The 23,643-nt window shown below is 43.6% G+C and overlaps 1 protein-coding gene across 4 annotated transcripts in view; it reads right to left on the bottom strand.

Annotated features, from left to right (window-relative positions):
• Positions 1-23,643, bottom strand: part of DENND5A (DENN domain containing 5A) — a 341,747-nt gene that overhangs the window by 67,208 nt on the left and 250,896 nt on the right. For all 4 annotated transcript variants that reach the window (XM_086955975.1, XM_086955974.1, XM_086955976.1 and 1 more), the window contains 2 exons: positions 12,117-12,235; positions 7,959-8,140 (listed from right to left, as the gene is read on the bottom strand). In XM_086955975.1, coding sequence (XP_086812101.1) covers positions 7,959-8,140; positions 12,117-12,235 — 301 coding nt within the window. The remainder of the gene's footprint in view (positions 1-7,958; positions 8,141-12,116; positions 12,236-23,643) is intronic.

Raw genomic sequence — 23,643 nt, 5'->3', positions numbered from 1 at the left:
CCATAGCAGTCACTGACACAGAAGGGAATTACTTTATCTGGGGCTGTGCTCCTTGTGAAAGAGTAGAATACAGTCACTCAAAGTGAAGTTATCAGTGGATGAAGTGGCCAGAACCACTGCCCCATGCTGTATGATGTATTGTGCAGAAATAAATATGAATGACACAAAAGACCAATACAATAAGAAGACTATACAATGCTAGCGGGGGTAGTGGTGGGAAGAGAGGTCGCACATCAGTAAGAGAGATAAATTAGTGTGGGCAGCATAGTACTAATTCAATTGGTAGTTGGAAAATAAGTCTTGGTGCCATTCAGTGTAACAGAACATCCCACTACCTTGGGTGTTAGTGCACAGTTATCTGAACCAGATCGTCGTGATATAACTTTACAAGATGATTGAACGCCGGCACTCCCAATATTTAACGCTTCATTCTTTATTCAATTTAAAGCAAGAATTTTGCAGACATTTTTAGATGCTCAAATCACAGGAGACATCGATAGTTTGGTTGTACTGGAATTGTCTCGGATTTATTATTTTGTACATTCTTAGTTAGTTCACAGTGTTTTACATTTACAATGTTTTTAAAATGACACACTGTATACATGGGCTAGACATTCTTCAAGGTAAGACATTCATACATTGATTACAAGTGTTAAACAGTAAGTTGTTCTTCTGTATATTGGTGATAGTCCGATTCTTGGCGATGGAGAAACATAACAGCCGACACATGTTTTGTTACATCCGTAACTGTTTCAAGGCTGTAGTAACAGTATAACATGCATAAATATATATCTTATGCAACATATGGACTGTTAGGTACCTATTGTCAGCCCAGTACCGATTCCAGAAAAGGGTGCTCACAACTTGAGAGAAGAATAAGACCAAGAAAAAAGTTCTGAGGTGATGTGAACACCTATTTTACAATATGAACTGTGATATAACGGAATGGATGCAAAAGTCATAATAATCCCCTTTGTAAAAGTGAAAAGGTCCGAAAGGACAAAACCTTTGATTAGAAACCTCAGGTAAAGTAGGAATAGATACCGGAATCGTAAGGCAGCATGCAGAGCAGATGACACCAGAATTTAAGTGAACTCAGTGATTTAGAAGCAATCAAAAAAGTGCAACTATTGGAAAGGGAACGACCAGAGATAGTCGGAGCTGGAGATCATGTTAGGTCTTACAAGATGTGAACAGTTCTGACCTTGAATATGTAGAAACAATGGATCCCCAAGAATAATGAAGACTCAACAGGTAAAATATTGCTGCTGTGTCGTGGAGTATCAGAGCATCTTGGCTATAAACAATAATAACAAAATGCTCAGTGAAACAAATTGGTTACGATATCCCTAAATATCGCCTTTATAGAGTATAAAGGATGAGAGATTAATTTAATAATAATAAGCAACTTCTTCATGCTTAAAGCTGTGTAAAGTATCTGTCAAAATGTTGTCGACGTTGTGGGCCAGTCCGATAAAGTGGTGTGAAATGCCACGTAGTAGTAAGTTTCTTGATTAAGGGTAAAGAAACGGATAAGTAAAAGAGAAACGATCATATTGTGAATAATCTGCCCCATAATTTGGTGCTCTACTGTATGGTACCCTGGATGAATAAATGACTTACGTCAAAGGTTTCGTTAATAGTTGCTTATTAAAAAAAAAAAAAAAAAAAAATAGACAGCTGTAGGATCAAAGGAATCAGCTTGTCCTGGGCTATAATATTCCCCTGTAAATAGAACAGTACCCGGTTAGAGCCTTAAAAAGTACATCTAGTAACAATATTTAAACCTAAGTCTAGTTCCAAACATAGCCTGTATTAATAAATGACTTACGTCAAAGTTTCTGTTTGAGAGTTACGTATTCCAAAATTTAGAAAGCCATAGCTCAGAGAAATTGGCTTGTTATGGGCTACATTATGACCCAGTAAACAGAATGATAACTGATTAGAATCTGAAAAGTACAGCCAATAACAGTATTAAAGCGTGCGTCTAGTTCCAAAACTAGCCCGTATTAGTAATGTCTAAGTTATAGTTCAAATGTTACATATTGAAATGTGTAGAGCCGACAAATAAGCTCAGTGCTGCTCTAAAATCAACTTTACCCTTATTCTTTGAAGAGCCCCCTATTTTCCAAACATTGCATATACTGCTGACTACCTCTACTCATACAGAGTGGATAACTGCATTATACAATTCAATGCAAGGCGCAGTCCCACCAGCTAAAACACTGAGCGCTAGAACGCTGGAACAAAACCTTAAATTCACCTTTGTCGGAAGCAGGGTGGGTTTTTTGTTGCTCCCAGACAGGAGTGTTGACTTCCAATTGCAACTTGGTGCAAAATATATTTTAATTTCTACATCCTTCTTTCACACCCCTACAAATTTACGTAAATGTGGCCTAGGAAGCAGGGAACCAGACACGGACTTCGCACACTTGCCATAGGATTGCCCTAAAATGAATTGAAAATAGTAACAGCCACATTATCTGACAAAGTAGAACAACCACCTAATGTATGTCTTTTGGGCCTACTTAAAAACATGCAAGCAGCAATGTGGAATTTTGTATTGATAACGCTTTTGATGGACTAAGAGGGGGTGGCATATGCTGGTGGAAAGGAAGTGTACCTACGAAATACCGATGGGTATCAGACCTGATAGATTGTAAAGTACAATTAGAGACATACGCAGAAGGGCTGATGATACCTTCTCGACCCAAGAACATCTGGGTCCCCTTAACGGCATACTTGTTGACCTCGGTAAATATTAGGGATGTTGTTCTCTGAATCGTATAACAAATGGTCATTTGCTATGGCGCTATGTGATCTTGTTATAAATTGAAAATAAGTGCTGTATAGCATATCAAAGGTTGAAAACTAAACTGCGAACTGTCCATTGATGCAATGTAAGTGTTTGTTTTAAAGCAATAAACTAAAATACACAAACAAATTATAATAATTAGTTAATAGTAACTTCTGTTTTGTACGGCACTCAGTAACAACAATGGTGCAATATGTTGCTTCCATAGGGTGGTATAATCTCGAATTGCCAAAAAGATCTTTTAACAATTGTATAATTTCCTTTCTTCAGTTATAGCCCACATATTTCAGTTTCCACTCAAAATAAAGTTGTCAAACATTATCCTGCAAAATAACTATCAAAGTAAAGTACCGCTGTATGGTATACACGGTTAGTTCAGTTTTTGTAGCCCAACCAAATCGATTCCCTTCCGTTAAAAAACTACTCAGTGGGGACACAATAGTAGCTTCTGTACTAATGTAAACAATTCTAAACACTAATATTTTTCTTTTCACAAGACAGTACTGAATGGTTGACATCTTTTCTGGTTCCACAAGCACAAAAAGATAGCACAGGTTTGGAAAAGACACTTTTTTAGGCATGCTTAGCAGCTCAGCTATGTGACTACCAGAGCTCATGTAATCACAAAAAAAGATTTGAAAGCAGTATCAAGAGAGCCTTTGACTCAGCCCCTATATGGATGTTTTGCCTCGCAGCAATTTGGTTGGGCAGCAGCTGTTTTAGCTCACATAAGAAGTAGTTCATAGCTATTAACAGAGACTCAATGTCCAGTATACAGTACTGTGCGCAGTAGGATGAGGCTTGATACGTTATAACCCAAGGACAAAAACAGAAGGAAGGGGATTATACACTGTGTACTCCGACATACACACCCTATGCAGGGGTTATGAAGGGCACAATGCAAGGGGTATGGGATAATTACAAATTCCCCTATCTCAATGTCCACAAAAGTAATATTTTTTCTTTCAATGTATGTGGGTGCAAAGAATCAGAGGCTCAATACCCTTTAAACCTCCAAGGATATAGATCCTACAAATTTACACAAAAGATAATGATTCAGCACTCCAATAAGTATATGAATTTATATTTTCGACTAATACGGAGTGAAGAGAAACACCAACTCAGCAGGTTCTTTTTTTCTTTCTTTGTTTCTTTATTGTGAAAATGTCTTCTTTAAAATGACCGTAGCCAACGCGTGTCGACCCGAAAGGGTCTTCTTCAGGGCAATAGTAATAACAATTGTCTTATGTAAAATCATTAAGATCCTTCTCAGATATGTAATTCGGTCACTCACTCAATCTAGAGGTACCAGACGGACCTCTTATGTTGTTAAACATCAGCACAGTAAATATTTTTTATTCCAAATACTTCTTTTATATAGAGCTATTTCTAGTGGGTCATGTCGCTGTGGACATGGCTTTCTTAGCGCCTGCGCATCTTTGTTTAATTTAAGAAAAGCTACGGCCACATATCCATGATTGTGTCAACAGCGACAAACCATGAATGGCTTTGTGCTCTATACAGTGAATGTGCACAGTGCCTTTCATGCAGACACACCCAAATACCAAGCTTAAAAAGTCTGAAATGTGCCACTCACACCAAAGCATTACATCCCTATTTCTAGAAACTTCTCTTGTCAGAAAATAATTAACTCTCTCTGAATCCTTCACAGGAAATCCTACAAAGATCTGAAACTTTATTTCATACAAGATCCAGACGAATCCAGCTACAATTACTTTAATAAAGGTTAGGTAAAATCCCTGATTCCAATGGCATTTCCAATTACGAATCTCCTGGCTCCTACTGTTAACCCCCTACCTTTTCAGATCACCTGACCACTTAAATGTTCCTTTTAAATGTACATATGTGCACATTTCATATCACTGCCTGACCTTCATATTGTTATTCATACAAATAGGCTTTTTTACTGTGATCTACAATTATGTTTTATTGGCAGCCCTTTGGTGTGGTATGCACTAAATAAATAAATAATATGTTTGGTCAACATATTTGTACCACCGAACGTCTTGGGGTCTTTCACATGTATTTTATCAGTCTCTTTGTGGCAGGTGAACTACAGTGACACTCAGGGCCACAGCTAGGCCTACCATTATCAAATGTGCCTTTTATATTTCATACTTCTATACAAATTATACCTCTGTTACATGTAATGTCCGAGGACAATTGCCAGGTCAGTTATATGGTCATTTTCTACCACTGATGCATTTCCCCAGCAATTTCATAAAGTAGTATCCAATAAGAAATGTTTCCCTCAGCAAGTCATATTGCTATATATCAGGGGTCACAAATTTTTCTGTTGTGAGAACTACTTCTGAGCAGTGAAAATCATAGTGAGTTACTGATGGCTAAACTGCTCATGCATTGTTACCAGACACCCCCACTCCCAACTTCATGGACTTTAAGCCTAATGTCTGCAGAGCCAGATACTATGGTTTGAACAAAATACTGTGACTAGGGGCAATATGAAAGGGCTGTGTCGTACAGGACATACATTTTGCCATATGTGGCACCGCTACATGTATAACACAAATATACAATACTTTCTATTAAATGGGAGAAATTTAAAGTGCGGAAACATTTTCTGCCAAAATGTTCAGAATATGAAACATTTTTATGTCCTTTATATTTGTCTCATTTTAAAAAAGGCTGTATTTTTCAGGTATAGTTATAGCACAATGTCTACTGGCCGCTAAGAGCAATAGGCCTGCTGTTTGTAAATGCAGAACTTTGAAATGGGAGATAATTAAAATGAAGGGTTAACTTAATCATTAAGGTAACCTTTTATTTGAATTTTCTCCCATTTAAAAGCATTCAGAAACATAATGTTGTTCACAACTCCAATATTGAGTTGACAAGGAATTTCATTTAAGAGTTAAATACCTCAGTAGTTCAGTTGTTCACCTCTGTGCCCAGGCCACAGCCGGGGTCATAAATCTGACTGCACACTGCTCATTATCAGGCACTGCTTTCTGCAGCCTGATGATGATAACATAAAATAAACACAGCCTTCCCTTAACTTTTAAAGGAAAATCTGACCTTGTGCTTATTTACAATTGAACCCAATGTTGTGATTTAATCTGAAGGTGTCTGGGAGCTGCTGGTAGCTCGCGACCGACTGGTTGGCGACACCTGTTCTATATCATGCCCATCATCATATTTTGTTTTTTTATGTCTCCTCACCAACCCAATCTCACACATCACTCTCACCTAATTAATCTTTTCTTTGTCTTCTAATGTGACAATCTACTGCATTCACCAAAGCAGCGGGAGCAGGCCTGGTGCCCTTGCACACAAAACTACTTGAATAATATCATCAAAAGTTTTATATGAATTGCATTTTTCGAGGAACCAATACGTACTAAGGGGCTGATTAGGATGGAGGATTTTCTGCATCCTCCGGGCCGGCCACCGCCGGCCCGGAGGATGCGGAAAATCCTCTGCGGACCCACCGAAGACCCACCGCCACATTAGGATGGCTGGTGGGTCCTGGTTTCATTCCACCGCTTTTCCGCCGCGTTGACTTACAACCGCGGCGGAAAAGCTGTAACATGGCTGGCGGTGTCAGACACCGCCAGCCATATTAGGATAGAGTAAAAGAGATGCTTTTCCACGGCGGCTTTTCCGCTGTGGAAAAGCATGTGGAAATTGACTTTGGGGGCCCGTTGCGGGCCCCCTGGGTGAAGGGGGCTGGGGGGTGCACATGGGGGGTACCCATGGTACCCCCCTGCATTTGTATGCAGAAATCGGCAGGCACCGCGCGGTGCCTGCCGCTTTCTGCATACAAATGCAATGTATGCATTTTTAACATTGCGGCGGGTGCAGCTTGAAGCTGCACCCGCCGCAATGTTAAAGATAGAGGATGTGACCGCCACCCTGGCCACCCTGGCGGTCACATCCTAATCTGCACGGAGGGAACGCCACTGCCCATGCGGACGTTCCCTTCTACTCTGGGGTCGCGAACGGACTCAAGTCCATCCGCAATCCTAATGAGCCCCCATGTGTGAGCTAATATGATTAGATCTTCCATAAAAAACTCTGATCTGTGTCTTTTTGCTGTAACATTTGCTATGAATTCTAGGTCCATGTTTGGTTGCAATCCTTGAGGAGTGTTATAGTACTTTACAGTAGCTCAGTGATGTAATATATATGCTGCATCAATCTATGTAGCAATCTGGAGTTTAAATGTTTAAAGTGACGCTGACTGAACCTATGTTTCATCATGAGGTTGACAGTAAGGAGTGTGGTGTAACAACTGTTAGTTACATTAAAAGGCAACAGCAAGAAAACATTATTTTATTTAGTGTTGACAACCACTAAAGAAAGAGTTGTTATAAAATCTTCAGTGTGAATGTTTCAAATGGTGTGAAGAATATCATCAACATTAAACAGTTGAGTATACAAATGTTAAAAACCAACTAATTTCAAAACTAATCATATCGAAAGTGGCACTCCCTCCAAACATATATGAAGGAAAAGCAGTTTCTTAAGGACTAAGGCAGATTCTCTTAGAAATGACACCGCTGTTTAAAAAGGGGCCTTTCAGAGTACGATTACTGAACAACAAATGTAATGAAACATCTAACTACCATAACTTATTTGTTTATTATGCTTCCAGAACAAGTCCATATCCAGCTGAAATACTTTACATAGCAATGGGTCATTAATGCAAAAAAACAGTAGAACATTTGGAAATATGAATGCATTGATAGTGACATGTATAAGATTTACATGTTCGGACATTTGTACAGAATGTATGGCGAGGAACGCTAGAAGGAAAGATGGAAGCCCACAGTGTGGGTAAACCAATATCTGCTTGGGAGTGAGCTTACATAGCGAATAACTGGAGGGACAACATTGGTAAGACTTGCTATGGCGAAAACAGGACTTCACGACAAGCTTTAAAGCTGGTAACAATGAGGTGTCTCAGAGCGCATAGAGAGCATAGAGAGATACGAGCAAGATGACAAGTAAGTGAAGAAAGCAGAAATAAAATGAAATACAGCTGGACATGAAAGAGAGTCTGCAAGGTAAAGTGCTGATGGATCATGGATACACGCAAAGATGAAAGAGAGCACTTTCAGTCTCGGTCTGTACTAATTATCATATCATCAAGTTAACTTACTAGGTTTGTTGTTTGGCGATATTGTGACCAATCTTCTGATCATACTTGGTGACTGCTGCAAAGGGGGTGTTCTGCATTGTCTTTCATCTATTTCCGTATGCGAGGTTAGTAACTCGCCAACCAAAATTCTCTCTAGACTGCCGTCATCCATTCCCTTTCCCAGCCACCTCCCACACGGGAACCTAAAAATGCAAAAAAACATCATGCCAATTTTGACCAGAGATAGGAGTAAACCAATACATGATCCACAAAGATTTCCTAATTATGTCATAAGGCCCTTTTTTGAAAATACAGGATTAACATAAAGCATCAAAATAATCATATATCATTTTTCATTTTACGGCAGTAAAAACCGTTTTCTATAAAAAGCAAATAATGTTTCAGTAATGTTAGCAGACATACACGTTATAACATTTTTAATCCTAAATTAATTTCATTAATCAATAACCCAGGAAATCTGTTAATCTGATTTTAACATTAGTTCAGTATTTGACTTGGGTCAGGAACAACTATTTGGTTGTATTTCCTTAAATAATGATGATACACTTAAGGACATCATCATTCTACAACTGATGATAAATATCTTGTTGAGAAGATACATTTGTAATATCCGAATCAGAATAAAGAATAATAAATTGTAGGTGGACAGCTTTAAGGGTCAAATAATTGTGATAATAATTATCATGTAATCTAAATCTGGTTTCTAACTTCAGGAAAATAACATAATTATTACCTCAAGTAATTGAGAAACCCATGGGATACCTTCATCTTCCCATGTTTTCAAAAAAGATCTTTAACTATCTTTTAAGTATGTATCATACCAAATTAAGAAAGAATAACAAGGGAACAAGAAGTACACTTACAGAATAAAAATGCTCTTAATATCTCATGTGAGTGTTTTTCAAATTTTAGTTGTAAGAGAAGACCAGTTAGACATATGACTACTCTTTAACAGTAGATGTCAGTAGTACAGATGTATCAATGTGAAACCATCATGGGAAATTATTTACTACATAACTATGAAGCAAAAATCATTTAAGTCTAATAGAAAAGAAAGCTTAATATAATATGAAATTAGGAAATCTTATACTACACTCTATTTTGGGACTTTTCAAACTTGACAAGGCTATTCTTGGAATGCATCATTCCAACACTATTTTGTTTCTATGTTCCTAAGAACACACTTAGGAAAAAAAGTAAGCAGCAAGAGTAGTGATAAAATTTTAGGGGTAACCAACGTTTTAATTGTGTTAAGACTTCCCCACCAACACAAGAGGCAGTTAAAGACGTTAAATTCTGCTAATGTTAAAAGACGTTAAATTCTGCTGATGTTCTACCACATTGTTGATTTTTTATTTCGACCTACTAAAATACCAAAACCAGAATATTTACTACCACTATATTATCAAGATGCATATAGATAGGTACGAAGATATTCACTAATCTCAATTCCATATCCATGTACTATCAACAAGGTAGGTAGATGATGATATATATCATTAAGGCACACAGATGTGACGTTAAGAATAGTAAATCTATACTTACTATATATATTAATCTTGATAACACAGTGGTAGTCAATGTTCTGGATTACATGTTTTTGTAGGTCAACATACAAATATCAATATTTTGACATGCAAATTGTCTCCTTAACAGGCTAATACTAGCAGTGTTTTTAACATCTTTAGAAAACTATATGCCAAAATACTTCATCTTCTGGCAGCTCCACTGTAAATTAGAACAATCATATATGTATCTTATACGTAGGATTAAGTGGTCACACGAATTATATTGAAGCTGAATTTATATATACTTACATGCATATAGTTGTATTTGTTTTACGGGTGATGCACTACTCAGGGTTTGTTAAGTAGAACAGTTATAGTATGTCATCAACATGAGGCAAAATTTTCACTTCCTCTTTATGAAATGTAACCCACACAACTGCTTCTAAGAATGGTGCTAGACATAAAATGAATAATAAAGGAGGTAAAGGGCAGCCTTGTGTTGTAGCACAATGAAAGCCAAACTAAGGCGAAATAGAAACACTTGGTTTACAAAACCAAAACCATAGCAGTGTAAAGAGTTTAAAAAAATATCTTTATTTGGTTTTCTTTGAGTCATACTTAATTCCATCATACAGTGCATGAAGGTGCAAACATGCACCGATAAAATAAGTATTAAACAGTAGAGGAGGCATCTACACACCCACACCCACCCACCCAAGTAAGAATAATCAGCAAGATGTCATAGCAATACAAAAATGAATATGATGAGACCCCAAATTATATACCGGAAAAATAGGTCATATCACCGGAGACACAGTTTCTGATGGGCGGTGTATGTCATAATATCTCCACCACTCCCCCCTACACATTGTGGAACTTGCACGGGCACCCCCTACTTTTGTATGTGACCTTCTCAGCTACCATGTAAAGGTCCATCCTTCTTCTCGATTCTTGCAGAGTTGGGATCTCAGGCGCCCCCCAATGAAGTGTAAAGATTTGAAAATGAATAACCAATTAATTGTATAAACAATCTATTTAGCATAGATTAAAAAGTCATCCAAAGGCAAATTGGTAAAAGCTGATTTTCAGAAAAGTTTGGTAAATATTCAGAAATTATTTGAATCAAGTCTACTCAATACAAATCCAGATTGGTTCTACCTATTTAAATAATAGAATCAGAAGTGTGATTCAGCTGGTGGTGTGTTAGCGAAGAGGTTGCAATCACTATTAAGATGCAAAATAGGTTGATGTTTCAAAACCTATTATCCTCATCATGCTTGTGCATGAATGTTGTTTAAGATTCTAATAGTGTTCCTTTCACTGCAGAGTTGGATAAAAGAATAAATAATTGTAACTGTTTAAGAACAAGTAAGTAGGATAAATGAGATAGCAATAGAAATTTCATCATAAACTGGAGATTTTTTTTTTTTATGGATGGAATACCTTTATGAATTTCATCAAAAGGCTAGATTACAAAACCTTTATATTTGCTAAGGTATCAAGGAATAGTTTTAAAATAATATTCTAAATTTGGTAAGAAGGTTTCAGTTTCTTCAGATAAAAGAGCCTTGGAATAACTTAAAAAAGCTAAGGTATTTGTTTAATCAAAAATATAAGTGGCCCATCAATTTTACTAATAATGCTTTTAATTATTGTATGTTCCTTTCTTTCTTTCAAATAATTATCCTCCATCAATTGTACTAATGTCTTTAATTGTTGTATGCTCATTTCTTTCAAATATTTATCCTATAGTTTCCTAGCCTTGTTCAGTCTACCCTAACAATTAGCTCACAGGGGCCGATTAGGATGGCGGACGGACTTTGTCCATCCGCCATCCTGTCATAGAAAGGGACCGTCCGCCACAGGGGCGGAGGTCCCGTGCTTCGGATTTGGATGCACCCACCACAGTGGCGGGTGCATCCCTTTTTTTGTAAGATTGCGGCGGGCGATGCTGAAAGCACCGTCCGCCGCAATGCTAAAAATGCATGTTGTGCGTTTCAAAGCACAACATGACAGGCACTGAGCGGTGCCTGCCATGTTGTACTTTGAAACGCAGAGGGGTACCATAGGTGTACCCCCCCTTCACCCTGGGGGCCCGCAACAGGCCCCCAAAGCAAAGACCTTATGCCTTTCAACGGCGGCAATGCCGCCGTGTAAAGGCATAGGACCCGCGGCATCGTAATATGGCTGGCGGTGTCTAACAGACAATGCCACCATATGTAAGCACATTTTTCTGCCGGTCGCGAAGGCGAGCGGCGGAAAAGCGACGGAAAAGCGGCGGACGGTCTTGACGTCCGACGCGGACTCCCCCGCCATCCTAATGTGGCGGGGGTAATTTCTGCGAGGATGGCGGACGGATTGCCCCCGCCGGGCCGGCGGTGGCTACCGCCAGTCGGGCGGAGGCAATCCGTCCGCCATCCTAATCGGCCCCTTAGTTTTAAGAGTACTTTCTTTCAGAAAGTGTTTCTACATCTCTAACAACCAAAACCTTGTGTTTCTATAAATGCAAATGGTTCACAAAAGGAGTGGAGTAGGGAAATCCCGTTGTGCAAATATGTTTTTCAGACTTAAATCAGATTCTTTAAACAGTCACGGGTTACTCACCAATGACATACCACTGAAAATAGAGAAACTCTGGGAGAATACTTACTTGTATGTATGCCCCGTGATTTCATTTCGGACCATGATATATTCCACCAGCCACTTGGCATACAGCCCTGAATTATCATGACCTAGTTGAACTGTGGTTAGCTTTCCCAAATTCTGGCACTGTAAATGAAAAAAAACTTGCATTAGCATTGACACACAAAGAACTCTCAAGATCTTTCTAAAGCTTTCAAACAATTATATTTAACATTGAAATTGTATCTAACTAAACAAGCATGAGATAGTATGTTATGTGACATAGCAGTGTGCTCCCAGGAGCAATATTTGTCAAGATTTTTGAAAGTTCTAGTTTAAAACTCCTGCATTTCTGAACTGTGCCAAAATAATCCAGGAAATAAGGGGAGAGTTAGCTCCCTTTTTTAAGCAAGATACAGAGTCTTCATCTGACAGGGATTTGCAAGTCAGAGTGTAGCAGTCTGATTGGTGTTTCTTGAGATTTTCTCTAGGGTGAAGGAAGCAGGCTATATATTTAGTTTTAACAACCCCATAGTGATGAGGATCACAAAAGAAACCATAACTACAGCACTTCTCCGTCTCAGAGGCTAGGCCGTGCACCCAGACGCCATGGAATTTCAATGGGTTGAGTCAGTGGTTCCTTCTACAGAACAAGGCAGACATTACATGCCAATGTGTTTTATGGACCATTAACAAGCTAAATAAATAATTACATCACATAGGCAGCACGGAAATATATCCAATAAAAATATCTTAACCTATAATCATCTGTTTGTAGTGCTGTAGATTAGCATGATCTGAATATTTTTGCCAGCTACAGATGGGCTTCAATTTTGCAAGTTGTATTTGTTCTAAGATGATTTTTCAAGTCAATCCTCACCCAGTTTTTAATGCGGATGTGCAAAAAAAAGATCAACGTTAGGTTGTTTTCGCAGGTGAACATAATTATGGGAGTGGTGATTAGTTAAAATATTCTGACCATGCAAATGATGTATGTAATAGATGTTAATGTTACAAAGATGTGCAACAAGACATTGACCCCAAGGAGGAGGGTGGGTGCATCGGAATCTACAGCACCACAAATGATGAAAGAGATGCTTACAGGGTGAGTAACATTTTCTGTTCGTAGCTGTACACATGCTCTGCATAGCCTGTAAAGCAGCACTCCCCAAAGCAGTGGCTAGTCAGTAGATGGTGCAGATGTATGCAATGAAGTTCGTGCTACTGTTTGGCCAACTCTAGTCTGCTAAAAGCGAGAATATCCATATAGTAATGCTTTGTGAACGTGTACTGAGATTGACCAAGCTGATTTACAGATGTCAGCTTTTGGTATTGGGCGAGCATTATGGGATTTAGAAAAAGTGACAAAGAGCTGAGTTGTACAAAAAGATTTACTTCTGTCAATGTAGTACATTAGAGCTCTTTTAACACTTGAGTTATGAAGGGCCTGCTACTGAGTCTGGGTGAGGGAAAAAGCCTGGTAGCTCAATTGTGTGGTTGAGGTGGGGTACAGAATTATAATCAGTTTTAAGGACAACCCTATCTACTTAAACCTGGATAAAAGATTCCTTTATGGGGAGAACCTGTATCTCACGCTAATGCCATATTGAGATAATAGCTATGGGGAATGCTACTTTTCAGTAGAGGAATTTGAAAGGACAGGAAAGTTGTGGCTTGAATTGGGGATTCATGAGCTTTGTGATGAGTACTATATATATATATTTTTATAATTCTTTTTATTGTGAAACAATATCGACATCTTACACAGATTACATCATATTTGGGAGACAGTATATAGATCAAACAATTGTACATGATTACCAAGGTCGAACACACAGTGAAGAATACAAGATGCTTAAGGGGGTGTGAGTCGGTCGTCATCATTTAATGGAGTCGGTGGGGTGCAAATGTCTCCCCTGTATGTATTCCATTGTCCCCAGACCCTGTTCCATTTCCCGGGACAATCTCTGGCTATGTAAACTGACTTCTCTCTGAGTATACACCAATCTAGATCCTCCCTCCATTTTCCCACCCTAGGTGGCTGCTGCGCTCCCTAGTTCTGCGCGATATTCCATTTTGTGATCATTACTGCTAATGTTGCCCACTGCTTAGTGCATGAAGTAAGGTCTGTTGGTTCCCAAATGTTTAATAAGCATCTCCGTGCCTCAGGACGTAAGTCAATTGTGAGGACCTCACTCAGTGTACTGTGTATGGCGTCCAGTAAACTCTTATGTGATCGCATTCCCATAGAATGTGCATAAAGGTACCCTTCCTCCCACATCAACGTCTACATTCCCCATTTACGGCTCTACCCATGTGTACCAACCTGGGACCAGTTACATATACCCTATGGAGAATTTTAAGTTGCACCAATCGCAAATGTGCTTGGGATGAGTACTATATTAAGGTTTCAGAGAGGGGAAGTGGGACTCTGGGTGGTATAACCCCCAACCCCCCTTTAAGACCATCCATGAAGGATTTAATGACTAGAATTCTGAACAGGGAAGAACATTATCTATTTTGCACATATGCAGCAATAGCCGTAAGCTGTACGTGTATGGAAGAATATGCTAACTCTAACTTCTGGAGGTGAAGCAAATAACAGACGATGTCTTGAGCGGCCTAATTAAGGTGGTCCAAATCCTTAGAATTACAGTAGTGGATACTTTTTTTCCCATTTTGTTGCATAGTAAGCTCTGGTATTAGGTCTATGAGCTTCCTGGATGTCCATACATTTCTGGGGGAATTTCAAAAATCCGAACTCCAAGACCTCAGGTTCCACCTTGGTAGATTTGGAGTTGGCTGAGTTCTGAGCAGCTGATATTGCTCTGTTCCGGCATGAGAAGATCCTGCAATTTGAGGGGCTTCTCATAAAGAGTAATAGATATTTTGAGGAGGGCAAAGAACTATGGTTGTCTGGCCCCATTGGGAGCCACCAGGATGGATGAGGGAGGTTTGCTGTAGCTTCCGTTCTACATACCGAAGGATTGGGAGAGGAGGAAAAGCATATGCAAATATCTCAAAGCAGTTAACCCATAGAGCATTACCTATAGACTATTGGGTGTGGAAACCCATAGGCAAAAGTTTGGTTTATAGCATTTTTGCGAGTGGCGAATAGGTCTATTTGTGGGCACTCCCAACTTTGGAAGTAGAGGAGTAAGACTTGCGAAGTTCCCTCTTGTGGATTTATTGTTATGTCCTGCTGAGTAAGTTTGCAAAGGCATTGCTACTCCCAGGAGGTACTCCGCTAGGAGGTGGATCCAATGGCGAATCGCCGAATGCCAATCTTCTGTGCCAGTACCGACCACCCTATTCTTGCAGGTAATACATGCAGGTCAAACTGTCTGTCTTTATCAGCACTACCCTGCCCTGAATATTCTGAAAGGATTTGAGGGCTACGTGACTCACCAGAAATTCCAATAGTTGACGTGGAATCCCTGTTTAGGAAAGTGCTCCTTTTTGTCATGATCTCCCCCACTTTTTGCCACTGGTCCTGATGTTTTTACACTGATGTGCACGGAGTCCCTGCTAACCAGGTCCCATTGCCAGTGCTTTCCTTAAACACGAAGTAAAATGGTCTAATTGTGATACAACTGGCACACACTTTAGCACCCCTGTAAGTCCCTAGTAAATGGTACTCCTGGTACCCAGGGCATGGGTACCAAAGAGGGTCCCTAAGGGTAGCAGCATGTATTATGCCACCCTAATGGACCCCAGTACAAATTGCATGCAGGCTGCCATTGCAGGCTATGTGACATGGTGCAAACAATGTGTGCAAACACCGCATGGCACACTCACTGTGTGACATACCAAAGTTATTGCATATGATATATGTAAGTCACCCCTACAGCAGGCCTTTTAGTCCTAAGGCAGGGTGCATTATATTAAATGTGAGGACCTCTCTGCATGAACAGATACGCCCTGATGCTATCTAGTTCAATTACTAGAAGTTACAAGTGAACAGGGAAGCCATCTTAAGTATTTGTACTGGGCACTGGTCATTACTCGTTCCCCAGCCACATGGTGGCTTTACTGGAACCTTTGGTGTTTGGCACTTTGTCTGAATAAATATGGACTGTTGCCAGTACTAGATCTATTATGACATGCACCCAGAGGCCACCTTCGAGGTGCCCCTGAAAATCTACCCGTATTTAGTGTGCTGGCTGACTGGTTTCATCCAGCCTGCCACCACAGACAAGTTTCTGACACCCTGCAGGTGAGAGCCTGCACTCTCTGAGGCCATAAACAATACCTGCTCCAGAGGAAGGTGTTCACACCTCCTCCAGCAGGATGGCTAGTGATTTAGCATATCAAGACCAGGGGCTTCAAAGCCCCTGCCACCTTTGATATGCAACCTTGTCTTCCCCACAGACCTGGGATATGCCACTCCCTCCCCTGAGGCCCATTTGGCACAGGGGCTGGGGGGAAAATAACTACCACCAGGCTAGTCGCACACCTAAGGTGGGCTACCCGATGGGGTCCATCTTGATTTTGGTGGAATTTGGAACTTTGGGACAGGGTTATGCAAACTAACAACAGGAAGTGGTCAGGTGGGGGGGTAGTGACCCCAGGGGTAAACAGCCCATTGTCTACTATACTTCTCTCCCCTTAACTAGCCTAAATTTAGTATTTAGGTGCCCCACTGACACCCGGATCTCAGATTCGTCTGCCTGAAGAAGGACAAAGAAGAGTCGAAGACATGAGAACTGTGGATCGGCATCTACCTTGGTGCAAAGCCCTGCCTGACTGCTGCTTTCCCGACAATCACACACACCAACTTGTCCAGAAGCAAAACATCCTGCCCGAACCCTTGCAGGTCTGCCCAGCACTTCCTCGACCCCACAGCATCTCCCTTGGAGTGGAGGAGCCACTTCCCTGCACCAGCAGGCATCAACTGCAATTGCCTGTTACTGTATTTTTTTGACCCCCAGGCTCACTGAGGGAGCAGCACTCCAGCAAGAAGTCTTCATGCCCCAGGAGGTCAGATCCGTCTCCCTGCCAAGACTAGAGATGCCAGGGCCCCCAGGAGCCACCTGGCACCAATACTCGAGGTACCGGAGCCAGTTGCAAACACCAAGGCCTGTTTGTGTTCAGTTAGAACAACACCAATGCCAAAACATACTAGCACTTGAAGGACTCAGAGAGAGGCCAACTCCATAACAAGAGTGGCCTACTGTGTTTCTTTTGCCTCTTCTACAAGTACACTAAGAGCATTCAGAGCCTCTAACTCACAGACCAGCCGGACAAAACACCTCTGTGCCTGGCTCCCCAGCCAGGGCTCACATGAACTGACAGTGGCTCTGTGGGCCTAAAACCCTCAAGAGCTGAGCCCCCCTTGGGTCCTGCCAGACTGATCCCCCAGTACCTCCTTGCAGCCTTTTTCTTACAGGTTATTTTCCCATTGCCTTTAGCGGGTAGCATTCAGCCTACTGCCTCATAAAGCACCTCTGCACCCAGACACCCCAGGGCAGGTAAGCTCGAACTCCTGGTGGTTTATTGGACCTTGGCCCTTACTTATCTTAAGTCCAGAAGAACAGTCCCATAAAAGTCTGTTAGTGTGCCTATGCAGTGTATGTTTCTCCAGTAGGATAACATTACAGCATTCGAGGCTCATGTCTCAAATCTGACAGCTGTCATTTTCTATTTTTACTGTAAAATTTGATAACGTCTAAAGTATTTACCTGATTCCGATAATCTTGGTGTCTTACATTATATACAAATATATAATATGATAAGCCTAAACTGCTCGCCCACTCTCCCACAAAAGGGAGCATTTGTGATATTTTAACTCAAGGCCAGTGAGCCAATAAGGGTCGTCTGGACTTTCTACACAGTGTACCTTTTTTTGATACACTACATAAAAGCCAGCTTCCTACACCCTGTTGCATGGACCCTTAACTGTCATTTTATTTCGAGATGTACACCCCAGCCAATGAGGGATGTGTCAATGGTGATGGTCACTTGTGGAATAGATTCCAAATGCGCCTGCCCTACAACAGATTGTTGCTGTTCCACCACTGCAAAGAGCAATGAGTGCTGGCTGTTACGAGCACTAGATCCTGTAGATGCCCCTCCACTTGTGACAATTGTGCTGGGAGGCACTCCTGCATTTGTGGCAATGCAGGAGGCCATCATTCCTAAGAGGCGGATTACTTTTATGACTTGTCAACAACGATTTGGCTGAAAAAGAGGTAGAGGCTGTTGGAAAGGTAGCACTCGCTGTTGGTTGGGATGCCCATTGTTTGTGATGGCATTGAGATCTAACCCTAGAAAAGGCTGAATTTAAATGGGTTGATGATGCGATATAGTGGTGTTTATGGTAAACCCTGTTTATGTGCCCGGGCTAGGCCCATGTAGCGAAGCTGCTCAATTCTTACATTGTCCTATTTTTCACACTAACGTTTCCATGTCCTTTTGCACATATTTGCGTGCACAACAAAGTTGGATTAGTTTCTCTGAAACTGCTATGTTTACACATCTAGCTTCGCACAACATTATCACGTTGCCTTGACATCATGTACAATGCCTTTCTACACGGTATGTACAAATGTCGTATCTATCTTAATCCACGGAGCAACAGGGCTATCTACATATCCATGACATCACTAATCTATATGCATATCACAAGTCTGCTTTGTATTATAAATAAAGAGGATCCCAAAAGATTAGTAGAGAAGGTACTTCACCTGACACCGAGGGTCCCTGCATGGTGAGACTTCATCACACAGCTTTCTGACATCTTGTGAGGGGTGTCAAGTTTGTGGCCGAGACTGGCTTCTTTATTCTCTCCTGCCAGGTAATGGGGTTGGATCGTCCTTTGGGGGGAATCTTGGCTCTAAACATACACACACTCCAAGTACACTTTTATTTATTAATTTATTATAACGTGGGTGTCCCGGCGCTAGAGGTTGGAGAACTGCCAGGTTTTTAAGTTGCGCCGAAACAGAGATTCAGATTCGGTCAGCCGCAGACACAATGGTAGGCTGATCCACAGTTTGGCAGTCACATCGGCAAAAGCTCTGCCCTCCGTTCTAGAGTGGTGGAAACAGGGAGGGTGAAGAAGACGGAGGTGATTGGATCTGAGAGCTCGGCAGACTGAATAGGCTTTAGCCTACATCTGAGATAAGCCGGCCCTTGGCAAATTAGAGCCCTAAAAGCCAGGACCAAGGATTTAAACTGGATGCGATGCAACCAGTGAAGTTTCATCAACTGAGGGGCTATTTAGTGGCGGCAGGGGATATTGCATATCAGCCTTGCTGCAGCATTCTGCACAATCTGCAGCCATTTAATCAGATAGGCTGGAGCTCCCACATCGAGGCTTTTGGAGTAATCCAGATGAGATGTTGGTCAGGCAGCGTCTAAAGTTGGCAAAGCCGCCGTCAGAGTGATCTCTAAATGAAAACACAAGATGAGTGAAATCAGCATAGGAGATCACTCTGACCACCCCAAGATTCAACTACCTTGGCCAGAGGTGAAAGATAGACATTAAAGAAGAGAGGGCTCAGTGCAGAGCGCTGAGGTACGCCACAGCTGAGTGGTTTTTCCTCTGAGACAAAAGGTCAGAGAAAGACCTGCTGAGTTCTACCAATCAGAAAAGATCTTATCCAGGCCAAGGGGATATCCTGTATCCCAAGACTATATAGGCTATCTAACAGAATAGCGTGTGAGATGGTATCGAAAGCCGCGGACAGGTCGAGGAGCACCCACATGGCCTCCTCGCCTGCATCCACGCATTCACGAATGGTCTCAGTTACCTTCAGCAGCGCAGTCTCCGTACTGTAACCGGATCTAAATCAGGATTGTGAGTTGTGGAATAATTGTGTGGACTCCAGTTAGCCGGCCAGTTGTTCTTGCACGACTTTCTCTAGTACATTGGCTGATTTGGGGAGGAGCGAATTCGGACGATAATTGCTGAACACCAATGGATTGGCGTCAGCTTTTTAGGTCTCGGCGTCAACGCGCGGAAGCGCGTCTCCGCCGAGATCTTTTGTTAGAGACTATGCTTCCCAGGAGACAGTCCCGGCCACGCGCATCCTTCCAGGCGATTTGTAACTGGAACGCGCGCTGTGGCCAGGCGCTGTCTCCTGGGAAGCGCAAGCACCACACACGCATGCGCATACACACACACACAAGCGCCCATGCACGCACGCACATACATACATACAGAGACACCACCCCTGACTAATACACACACGCGCGGACACACACAAGTGCACCGAGGCCCCCCCTCCACCTCCCCCGCCGTCACCGTCGCACACATACATACACACACACACACACACGAGCATACACACACACAAGTGCACCAATCGCGCTCCAGCCTTTTGGAACTTACCTTACCTCAGCACGCGGCGCCCAACCTCCTGCTGGCGAGGCCCCGGGGCTCTACACCGCTCACAGGAGCCCCGGGCCGCGAGACGCAACGACTCCGCCTGCCTCCTCTTCCGGTCTGAACGTGGCCCCGCCCCCGTCACAGGCGACCGTGCCTGACTTCCGGGGCGGCCGCGATACTAAGAAAGCTTTTTCAGAAACTATGTAGGAGCGTGATTGGAGACCCACAACAGCAAATAACCCAATCACAAACACGCTGGTACATTGCACAGGCAGAATCTACTACATTAACTGATGCAAATGAAAAGCATCTTTGCTTCTACTTCAGGACGTACAACCATTTTCAAAATATTAAATGGCCTAAGTCTACTTAAATTAAAACGACTGCTCTTTCTGCTGCAACACTTCCAAGGTGCTCCAAGATGTATGTATGTCAAGCTTTGCATGCAGCCTGTACAAAAGTCCCTGCAGGTTTCAGATACAAAAGGCAGTGAGCGGGCTAGGGTGCTAGTATTATCTCTACCTGGTGGTGAGTGGTGAGTGCAGAGTGGTGAGTGCAGAGTGGTGAGTGCAGAGTGGTGAGTGCAGAGTGGTGAGTGCAGAGTGGTGAGTGCAGAGTGGTGAGGGAAGAGTGGTGGTGAGTGCAGAGTGGTGGTGAGTGCAGAGTGGTGGTGAGGGCAGAGTGGTGGTGAGTGCAGAGTGGTGGTGAGTGCAGAGTGGTGAGTGCAGAGTGGTGAGTGCAGAGTGGTGAGTGCAGAGTGGTGAGTGGTGAGTGCAGAGTGGTGAGTGCAGAGTGGTGAGTGGTGAGTGCAGACTGGTGAGTGCAGAGTGCAGAGTGGTGAGTGCTGAGTGGTGCAGAGTGGTGAGTGCAGAGTGCAGAGAGGTGAGTGCAGAGTGGTGAGTGCAGAGTGGTGAGTGCAGAGTGGTGAGTGCAGAGTGGTGAGTGCAGAGTGGTGAGTGCAGAGTGGTGAGTGCAGAGTGGCGAGTGCAGAGTGGCGAGTGCAGAGTGGTGAGGGCAGAGTGGTGAGTGCAGAGTGGTGGTGAGTGCAGAGTGGTGAGTGGTGCAGAGTGGTGAGTGGTGCAGAGTGGTGAGTGCAGAGTGGTGAGTGCAGAGTGGTGAGTGCAGAGTGGTGAGGGCAGAGTGGTGAGGGCAGAGTGGTGGTGAGGGCAGAGTGGTGGTGAGGGCAGAGTGGTGGTGAGGGCAGAGTGGTGGTGAGTGCAGAGTGGTGGTTTCACCAGAGTGGTGGTGAGTGCAGAGTGGTGGTGAGTGCAGAGTGGTGGTGAGTGCAGAGTGGTGGTGAGTGCAGAGTGGTGAGTGCAGAGTGGTGAGTGCAGAGTGGTGAGTGCAGAGTGGTGAGTGCAGAGTGGTGAGGGCAGAGTGGTGAGGGCAGAGTGGTGAGTGCAGAGTGGTGAGGGCAGAGTGGTGAGGGCAGAGTGGTGAGTGCAGAGTGGTGAGTGCAGAGTGGTGAGTGCAGAGTGGTGGTGAGTGCAGAGTGGTGGTGAGTGCAGAGTGGTGAGTGGTGAGTGCAGAGTGGTGAGTGGTGAGTGCAGAGTGGTGAGTGCAGAGTGGTGGTGAGTGCAGAGTGGTGGTGAGTGCAGAGTGGTGGTGAGTGCAGAGTGGTGGTGAGTGCAGAGTGGTGAGTGCAGAGTGGTGAGGGCAGAGTGGTGAGGGCAGAGTGGTGGTGAGTGCAGAGTGGTGGTGAGTGCAGAGTGGTGGTGAGTGCAGAGTGGTGGTGAGTGCAGAGTGGTGGTGAGTGCAGAGTGGTGAGTGCAGAGTGGTGAGTGCAGAGTGGTGAGTGCAGAGTGGTGAGGGCAGAGTGGTGAGGGCAGAGTGGTGGTGAGTGCAGAGTGGTGGTGAGTGCAGAGTGGTGGTGAGTGCAGAGTGGTGAGTGCAGAGTGGTGAGTGCAGAGTGGTGAGTGCAGAGTGGTGGTGAGTGCAGAGTGGTGGTGAGTGCAGAGTGGTGGTGAGTGCAGAGTGGTGAGTGCAGAGTGGTGAGTGGTGAGTGCAGAGTGGTGGTGAGTGCAGAGTGGTGGTGAGTGCAGAGTGGTGGTGAGTGCAGAGTGGTGAGTGCAGAGTGGTGAGTGCAGAGTGGTGAGTGCAGAGTGGTGAGTGCAGAGTGGTGGTGAGTGCAGAGTGGTGGTGAGTGCAGAGTGGTGGTGAGTGCAGAGTGGTGGTGAGTGCAGAGTGGTGAGTGCAGAGTGGTGAGTGCAGAGTGGTGAGTGCAGAGTGGTGAGTGCAGAGTGGTGAGGGCAGAGTGGTGAGGGCAGAGTGGTGAGTGCAGAGTGGTGAGGGCAGAGTGGTGAGGGCAGAGTGGTGAGTGCAGAGTGGTGAGTGCAGAGTGGTGAGTGCAGAGTGGTGGTGAGTGCAGAGTGGTGGTGAGTGCAGAGTGGTGAGTGGTGAGTGCAGAGTGGTGAGTGGTGAGTGCAGAGTGGTGAGTGCAGAGTGGTGGTGAGTGCAGAGTGGTGGTGAGTGCAGAGTGGTGGTGAGTGCAGAGTGGTGGTGAGTGCAGAGTGGTGAGTGCAGAGTGGTGAGGGCAGAGTGGTGAGGGCAGAGTGGTGGTGAGTGCAGAGTGGTGGTGAGTGCAGAGTGGTGGTGAGTGCAGAGTGGTGGTGAGTGCAGAGTGGTGGTGAGTGCAGAGTGGTGAGTGCAGAGTGGTGAGTGCAGAGTGGTGAGGGCAGAGTGGTGAGGGCAGAGTGGTGGTGAGTGCAGAGTGGTGGTGAGTGCAGAGTGGTGGTGAGTGCAGAGTGGTGAGTGCAGAGTGGTGAGTGCAGAGTGGTGAGTGCAGAGTGGTGGTGAGTGCAGAGTGGTGGTGAGTGCAGAGTGGTGGTGAGTGCAGAGTGGTGAGTGCAGAGTGGTGAGTGGTGAGTGCAGAGTGGTGGTGAGTGCAGAGTGGTGGTGAGTGCAGAGTGGTGAGTGCAGAGTGGTGAGTGCAGAGTGGTGAGTGCAGAGTGGTGAGTGCAGAGTGGTGGTGAGTGCAGAGTGGTGGTGAGTGCAGAGTGGTGGTGAGTGCAGAGTGGTGAGGGCAGAGTGGTGAGGGCAGAGTGGTGGTGAGTGCAGAGTGGTGGTGAGTGCAGAGTGGTGAGTGCAGAGTGGTGAGTGCAGAGTGGTGAGTGCAGAGTGGTGAGTGTGCAGAGTGGTGAGTGTGCAGAGTGGTGAGTGTGCAGAGTGGTGAGTGTGCAGAGTAGTGAGTGTGCAGAGTAGTGAGTGTGCAGAGTAGTGAGTG

This window comes from Lissotriton vulgaris, chromosome 2_1 (genome assembly GCF_964263255.1).
Source record: "Lissotriton vulgaris chromosome 2_1, aLisVul1.2, whole genome shotgun sequence".
NCBI lineage: Eukaryota > Metazoa > Chordata > Amphibia > Caudata > Salamandridae > Lissotriton > Lissotriton vulgaris.
This window is presented reverse-complemented; position numbering and strand designations above follow the sequence as displayed.